This window comes from Mercenaria mercenaria, unplaced genomic scaffold (genome assembly GCF_021730395.1).
Source record: "Mercenaria mercenaria strain notata unplaced genomic scaffold, MADL_Memer_1 contig_515, whole genome shotgun sequence".
NCBI lineage: Eukaryota > Metazoa > Mollusca > Bivalvia > Venerida > Veneridae > Mercenaria > Mercenaria mercenaria.
In genome coordinates, this window is record NW_026463393.1 from 22,355 (window position 1) to 31,257 (window position 8,903).

At 36.3% G+C, this 8,903-nt stretch overlaps 1 protein-coding gene across 1 annotated transcript; it reads right to left on the bottom strand.

The window, feature by feature from the left end:
• Positions 1–6,910: 6,910 nt before the first annotated feature.
• Positions 6,911–8,620, bottom strand: LOC128554544 (uncharacterized). The gene is made up of 2 exons (XM_053535814.1): positions 8,605–8,620; positions 6,911–8,220 (listed from the first exon to the last, which is right to left on the bottom strand). Exons 1-2 carry the CDS (start codon positions 8,618–8,620, stop codon positions 6,911–6,913), a joined length of 1,326 nt encoding a protein of 441 aa, XP_053391789.1.
• Between the last annotated feature and the right edge of the window lie 283 nt (positions 8,621–8,903).

Below are 8,903 nucleotides of genomic sequence, written 5' to 3' on the forward strand. Positions count from 1 at the left end.
CAAACCCCAACCTTGTTGGCTTTCTAGTGACTTATTCTCATCAAAGTTGCACCCAACTATTTTGGAAATCATATTTTCTCAAAATGTAGACCCAGAACGCTCCAGTGGCGAACATTTTATACTAAAAATTCCCCAGGGGGAAGAACCATTGACCCCTTAAAATGGGGGGAGTACCCCTCCAGTACCTTAAAATGAAGAAAAAAAGTGCACCAGAGGCAACCATTTTATACCTGTATTTCAAACTTTCCAGGGGAGAGACCCTGAGCCCTCAAAAATGACAGGGATAACCCCTCCCATACACAGAAATTTTGAACAAAAGAATCAATTAAAGTCCAGCATTCCATACCTGTATTTCAAAATTGTCAATGAGAAAAGACCCTAACCACCTAAAGTAAGAGGAGTGCCCCTCTAGTACGTACCTAAAAATAGACAAAAATGAACCACAGGCCAACATTTCATACCTGTGTATCAAAAACTTTCCCACAAATACGGACAGAGGAACCCCGTACCTACTGCACGTCTCCGGTGACGCTTTTGTTTTAAACTTGTGCCCCTCTCTCCTCTCCCCCCCCCCCCCCCCCAAATCATCCTCCATCAACAATTTCTGGCCCCCGGCCTGTTGTGTAACGAAATTCAGGTCGACTAAAGACATGCGATACAACGCGCGACAATACGGAGCGCGAGCTTAATGTCTCATGAGCTAAACAGGACTCCATAGAATTACATAGTTCAGACCTGAAATAAATCTAGTACTGTGGCGAGTACCACGTTAGTGCTCAAACCTAACCTTAAGATATGAATATATAACGTATGTATGATGCGGAACCACTGAAAAGCAAACGTGCAGATTAGAATAAAAGGTCAATTCAGCCCTTCCCAAATCAAGCATGCATTACCCAGTCTTATCTCTAAGTTGTAAAGACTGTTTAACTTAGCTTTAACTTAGCTTATTTTGCTGTGCGACATTTAGCGTTGGTGTTGCGACATATAACGGTGGGCAAATTTTTGCGACATTTAACGTTAAAGGTGCGACATTTAGCGGCAGACGATTTTGCGACATTTAGCGGTGGTTGCGACATTTAACAGTGATTGCGACATTTAGCGGCATTGCGACATTTAACGTTTCCACAACATGTATTATTTTATGAAGATAAATGTCATATTGTAGTTGCTGACTATATACATGTATTATAATTCATGTTTTATATTCACGAGGTATGTAAATGTGTATTGTGTATATTATAGAAAAAAGAACAATTAAGAAAAAGATATCGTACGTTTAAGATAAGATGTCGATCGCACGAGATAAGATGTCGCGCGCTGAAGATAAGATGTCGTGCACACGAGATAAGATGTCGTGCGTACGAAATAAGATGTCTTTCGCACGAGACAATATGTCATTCGCACGAGATAAGATGTCCAGTTCATGAGATAAAATATCGAGTGCTCGAGATAAGAAGTCGTGCACACGAGATAAGATGTCGTGCGCACGAGATAATATGTCGTGCGCTCGAGATAATTTAATCTTTATAAAGAAAGAAATACATGTCCTAAACATACCACCGTAAAAATCCACTTAATGTGGATATATTTTTCCATGTTGTTAAGCAATAAACAGCTAGTGGGCTATTAGGTACACGCGCAGTTGTTCAAAATGACGTCATTAAATGGATTATCCATGACTTACGATATCGTAGCTAACTAACAATACCTTAAGTTACGAGCGCTTTATGAGGGCGTTAAGAGGTGTTTGGAGATAGCCGAATAACGTTACCTTAGTCTTACCTTAGGTTTATCGTAAACCATACCTTAACTTACGATATGAATACGTTTTCGAGATAGTGGCCCCAGGTATACAAAGTATCAATGTCACGATAGGATGAAAGGGTTGCAAGAAGACAAATGTCTTAATTTCTTCAATAAAATTAATAATACTGAATCAGGAATGCACGTACTAACGTTACAAATCAAAACATAATTCAGAAACTTTGACTTTAGCGTATATACTTACCGGATACAAACAACTGATTCTGCTAAAAGCCCAATCAACTATTCAGCATAATATCACTATCTATAAACCAGAAGTGCAAAATAACCAAAGTTCCACCCCGGGTCATGAATGACTGAGTCAGATTTTCAAGAATCAGTTGATAAATCACAATCAAATAGATAAAAATTTCTTTTGACAATTAGTTTTTTTCAGCAACAAAATTAGATATACTAGTGTAAGAATCTGCAATAGATAGAAAGTCAATACCAAAGTCAAATATTCAAGTAAGTATTACAGATGATGCAGTTTAATCAGATCTGGTTTTACTCATGCTTCAGTCTGTTTTGATATAAAATCCGATTTCACAGATCTTTATTCAGAAGTTATGACCTGTAACCTAGATTGTTCTTTTCTCCAGGCGTCTGGGTAGCAAAATTGCTAGAGTGCTCTAAAATGGATTTATGACTTGATTTGAACGTTTATGCTCCATTAAAACCGAGTATGATAACTCCAGATGACTCATAGAAGGACATGTTGATATGTGCAAGCCTATGCGAAAAACAGCCGTGCAGTCTGATATAAATACATAAGTCTCTGACGAGGCAGTGACTTCAATAAGTAGACAATATAATGTAGAGGATGCTAGGCTGCTAGGCTGCTAACTTCACTCTGCTAGACCGCTAACTTCACGCTGCTAGGCCGCTAGACTGCTAGGCTGCTAACTTTACGCACATTTCAATATAGTATAATATGGCTTTATCACTCTTGTCAATTTGTATGTAGACATATTCTTGTGTGTCAAGGTCTCATTAAATATCAGACTGATTCCTCCATTATCGATGTGGTCACTCACCATGTTTAATTGCTTTTTGTTGGGGCACAATTATAGATCATACCTCGACTTTCCAGATTTGATGGTAGAGGAGGACCCCAGGCGCCCCTCTGTAGTTTATTTCTTCACGGGCGGGCACCTGGGTAGAACCACCGACCTTCCGTTAGCCAGTGGGATGGCATTCTCACTTGATAAATTCAACGCCCCGAGTGAGGCTCGAACCTACATCGGTGAGGGGCAAGTGATTGGAAGTCAGTAAAACTTAACCATTCGAGAACGGCGACCATCATGATGAGTTGTTAACTAAAGATAGTAGTTTAGATATTTATATTTCCACAAGAGTAATGGCTCTTTGATTAATATCTGAGTTTACAATATAACTGTACCATTAGTGGTCGACTTTTTTATTGATTGGCCGAATGAAATTAAGTATTAAATATTTTGATAACAAGTTTGATTATTTCTAAACACAAGCTACCATTAAGTTACATTGTGCTTTTTTCCCCTGTGTACCAGTATTATTATACCTCCGTGACAAAGTGGTTAAGGTCACTGACTATCAAGCCCATGTTCCTTAACGTTTGGTTGCGAAACCTCCCTATTTAAATACTTTTGCAATAGGCTGTTTCACAAGAAAAAGCAATATTCAAATAGTTTTTACAAAGCTTTTAAAAATCGCTTTAATTTTAAAATGTGCACACTGACTTTTAAGAATTATTTTAAATCATGTTTGTGATTTTCTTTCGGTGATATTCATATTTGGGTGTTAATTGATGTGTGTGTATTTTTGGGTGCAAAACAGTGCTTCAGTTTCTAGTTAATATAAGGTGAAAATATGTAGCTGTTATAATATTATGTTTAACTTTTATTACAGTAATTGATAACATGTTTTTATATCACTTTGATGAAATTGTTTCTTTTTCATTGTTCTTAAATACCATAATTGTTGCCTTGATATTTAAAGCAGCATAGAGCTTAACAAATACTCCTAAACACGGTATTGACCTTTAATACGCCTAGACACAGAGTTGACCTTTAATACGCCTAAACACAGAGATGACATTTAAAACGCCTGTACACAGAGCGTACCTTTAATACCTAAACACAGAGGTGACCTTTAATACGCCTAAACACAGAGGTGACCTTTAATACGCCTAAACACAGAGGTGACCTTTAATACACCTAAACACAGAGGTGACCTTTAATACACCTAAACACAGAGGTGACCTTTAATACGCCTAAACACAGAGGTGACCTTTAATACACCTAAACACAGAGATGACCTTTAATACAACTAAACACAGAGGTGACCTTTAATACGCCTAAACACAGAGGTGACATTTAATACACCTATACACAGTGCTGACATTCAATACGTCTAAACACAAATGTACGTGGCATCAAGACTGAATTTTCTTTCTGATCAATAAGTCGATAATGCCTTCAGTATTTGCATATGGTCAGTAAATAACTTCTTATTCTATATGACTCCCTCTATAAATAGTGTGTGCAATTGATCGGTATATAGTTAAACACAAAATTTCGCTGTGATTAAGTCACACATTGAAGATGAAAATGAATTTTTGATGTCATGTAATAAAACACTTACTGCATGACTTTCCGGTCTTTTGGACCCCTGGCGATAGTTTTACAAGCCATTCAGTAAGTTTATACTGTTATAGGATCAACAGGCGAAACCGATACTCTAAATGGCTTTCATTCAATATCTGAAAAAAATCCTTGAGCTTCCGACCATCAAATGTTATATAATAATCATTTTTGGGTCACTTGGTCTAGGGCCCTTCCCTGTCGATATTTCATCTGACAATAGTTCTTTTTCGGTAGCTTCAGAAGGCTTAGTCAAAAGTTAATTGATGATTATTAGATATCTGTGAAAAGACAAGGTCACATACAGTCAGTCTGACACTTACATAACCGTTTTCTTTAGAGTAACATAACTGTACCCGACAATTGCGTACCATTTTTGAATCGAAAGGGCATTATGAGGGACACATTATTTTACACAAAGTTTGGAAATACTCCTTGTTTACTGCACAGTATCGAAACAGTATCGTACTGACTCCTCTGAAAGCTCATGCTTTCAGATTAATAATAACATACTGGATGTAATATCTTAGACATTGGCTGGTACTTAAAGCAACCTATAGCTACAAATTACGTTACCCAAAACTGATATCTTGTTAACCCTTACCATGCTAAATTTCTAAAATGAACTTGTCCATCTTCCAATTTGGACCGTACCATTAACTGTTGAAAGGGGTGCTCACCAAAAAGATACTGGCTGAATAGCGAACAGTGCAGATCTTTATCAGACTGCACGGACGTACAGGCTGATCAAGATCTACACTGATCGCAAAGGCAGAATCAGTTGTGTCCAGCATAAGGGTTAACGTTTTCCAATATTTTTAAGTTCAGTTTAACCTGTTTGTGCAATGAGTAGATTCCAGGCAGCTAGAATTAGATATAACAGGAAACTATTTACCCTGACTGAAAAGTAAACACTTTTGAACTACTCATAAATATTTCATGGGAGAAAATTAAAAAAAGCATATTTCGATAGAAAAGCAAATTCCGTAAATATTTCAAGTAAGGAACTACATGTAAATAAAACTTCCAGGGAAGAAACACTAAACGTAGTAGTAAAATATATACTACTGTGAAATCATTTTTATTCGCGTAGGACGAATTTTCGCGTATTTCGCGCTAGGACCGATGCGCGAATTTAAGACCGCGCTATTATTATTTTTTATTATATTTTCCCCTTTCTAAAATTGAAAATGCGCGAATTTAAGCCCGCGCGAAACAGTCCTTTTTCACGTTTACGCGAAATTTCATGCCAGCGAATTTAAATGATTTCACAGTATTTTTTTTCAGGAAAAGGAAACATTTCAAATAATAGTTCACGTTTTATCTAATCTACTACAGATACATTATATAAAATGTACATGGATACATGTAACAGGTTACAATATGCACACATGTGAAAAGCTGATTTGCATCAGAGTTTATTGAAGTCAGAAGTAAATCATTTTCGCGTACTAAGAGGCCTGCCATAGCTCGACCGGTTCCAAGCATTTTCTTAATTGTAATAGCGTGCCGGGTAACGATCAAGAAACCCTAGTCTGTGTTCAAACTCTGTGTTTTGTTCACAGGAGATAACTCCTGAGGCTATTCAAATTTTGTATAATTGTATCCATTTTCTTTTTAATCGGAGCCAAGACTGATGAAGTCAGAATATATAACAGAATGATTTTTTCTAAAAAAAAAAACGATTATCTAGTCTGTAGCCAGACTAAGGTAACCCAGACTACGTTCATGAGGACATTCTTATATAACTTTATTTAATAAGATAATATTTCATAGTTTTCATTTATATCAATGTTGAATAACTAAAATAATTTGTACAAAAATACTGCAGTAGCTGGCATTTTTTTTTTTTATAAAAAATGTAACAGAAAATGAAAATAAATTACACAAACAACAATGAAAGCGTTTTATATTGAAACATTTCTATCATTTATAAAATAAAAAATGTTGAACGTGTGTATGTATATCTGTATTTATCAGTTTAGCATCACGCGTAGTGTTTCTACGAAGTTCAACGCTAGTTTGAGCAGACGAATGAATCTAAACGATATGATAACATAATTAATATTGTTTGTTATTTTTCAACAACATAAATTGAAATATGTTTGCAATGTAAAATGCGAGAGTATGTAGAAAGTAACCATTCCTTCCCTCAATGTTTTTTTTTTAAATTCAATTAACGCTTTACTAAAGTGATACATTATTGTTAGTAATCAAAATGATATGAAAAGAAGTGACTACTGTACATATATATTAACATATCAAACTCAATCATGTAGCTAGAGAAAATCACACAAACATACAGAAATGCGTGTCTAAATTTACATGTAAAGCTCAAAGATGTCGTAACAGCAGTAAATCACACATATATACAGAAGTGTGTGTCTTATAATTTACATACTTAACATAGCAAAATGTCTTTGTCTTGGAAAAACAAATTCCGCATATTGGCCATTAAAGTTTGTTGAAACGAAATGTCATTACACACTGAACACCTTCAGCTGATTCGTACCACCAATATAGACTTCTTGTTGATAATGATTGTAACATATGGACCATGGGTATGTCAGACCATCAATCATTGTCTGACCTTGCTTCAAGTCTCCCGAGATACGATGCATGATACCAGTGTTCCAGCAGCAAACCAGCAATGAGCCATCTTCTAACATCAACATTCCACGTGGTCTCCCAACATCCTTATACTCGTATACGGCAGATACATCACCTTGTAACGTGACGCTGACTACTTTACCTGTCACAAAGTTACTTATATAGATAAGCCTAGAATCCTCATTGAACACAATATAGTTAGGGCAGTTAAATACCTCACGATTGAGGGAAATTGTGTTCTGAACATTACCTTGTATGTCTAAAATACGTACACAGTCAGGATCCCGGCAAAGCACATAGAGATGATCTTGGTGGTACGTTATACCTGTACATGTTCCTGTATCTGGAATCTTGCGGACAACTGACAATGTTCCAGCTGTTGACAATATATAGATCTCTTTATTAGTTTGCATTGTTACAGCAATCTGATCTCGAGGCAGTACGGTAATGTCCGTTGGTTGGGAGTCAAATGTCTTCTCTTCTATCACGACTTTACTTTGCCTGTCCACAACTTTTAGTTTACAGTTATACCAATCAGCCAGCACAATTTTGTGAGAGGACAAGACTGCACATCCACTAATATTACAGCTGTTCGAGTCTGAGATTGTGCTCACATCTATATCATCTTTGTATGTTAATTGATTCATTGTTTTCTTCTTTTTTGGAGAAGCTAGGTTAGTGGGGTCACTCAGCTTCCCAAATATTTCCTGCCTTGATATTGCATTCTCTAGATCTTTGCTGCGTTCAAATCTATATTGTGTATATATCTGAGAAAAGGATTCTTCTGCTTTTTGAACGTCATCTGACTTTAGTTTCGACTGAGCTTGTTTAATGTTGATGTAAAGTTGTCCATGCTGTTGAGAAGCTTTGCTGTCTTGTAGGTTTGACTTAAGTTTGCTGATATCTGTAGAAATGTTGGAACATAATTTGATCATTTCCTGGAGATTTTGTTTGTCTGCTGACTTCCTCTTGTCAATATCTGCTTGAATTTTCCTTTGCAGTTGATCTAAGTGATCATTTATTTCTTTCCGAAATTTGATAATTTCTTGTAATGCTTTGTCATGGCAAGTATCTATCTCCCTGTCTTCGACATTTGCCCTTTTCATTATTCCATCAAACTCTTTTATTTTCTGTTCAAGTTTCATCATTGTCTCCCTGTATTCCTCAGTGTCCCCAATACCTGCACATTTATCAGGTATATAATCAATTTCACATGCTGTGTGGTTCAGGGTAATACAATCGGTGCAGCCAAGCTATTCATGGTTTGTGCAGAAAAACTTGATGATTTCATTTCCATGAAGAGGACACTTTTCATTACAAACCGCTGAATCCTTCCGTTGAAGAGCGTGTTGACCCATGCTCTTTTTATCAAGAAGCTGATGACTTTTCGTGGCTTTTATCTGTTTATGATATGCGTAGCAGTTGTTGCACAGATATTCCCGACACTCCACACAAAATCCATGAGCCTCGACATGCTTACCAATAACTAGGCATGGTTCACAACTGTGATCAAAGTCCTCTGCGGAACCTTTAGATATTGAATCACGAAAATCGGATGACTTACGTCCTGACACAGCCATTTTGAAAATTTACTTGTCTTATCTTGTTTCAGATTTGTTTCCTCAGGAAATAAATTTGTTTTGATACATGTACATATGTTTGTTCACCTTTCCCAAACTCCTTGTGAATAATCTGATGATACTAACATAACTGCCGTGACCGACTATAAAAGTCTTAAATCCTTCTAAACATGTTCTCTAAACATCAAATTAAGAAATCTTGTGAAATCTTGTCAGTCATAATTTTACTTCCTTTTCCGAAAAATGCACCTATATATAGCATGTTCTTATTCTTAACCTAATG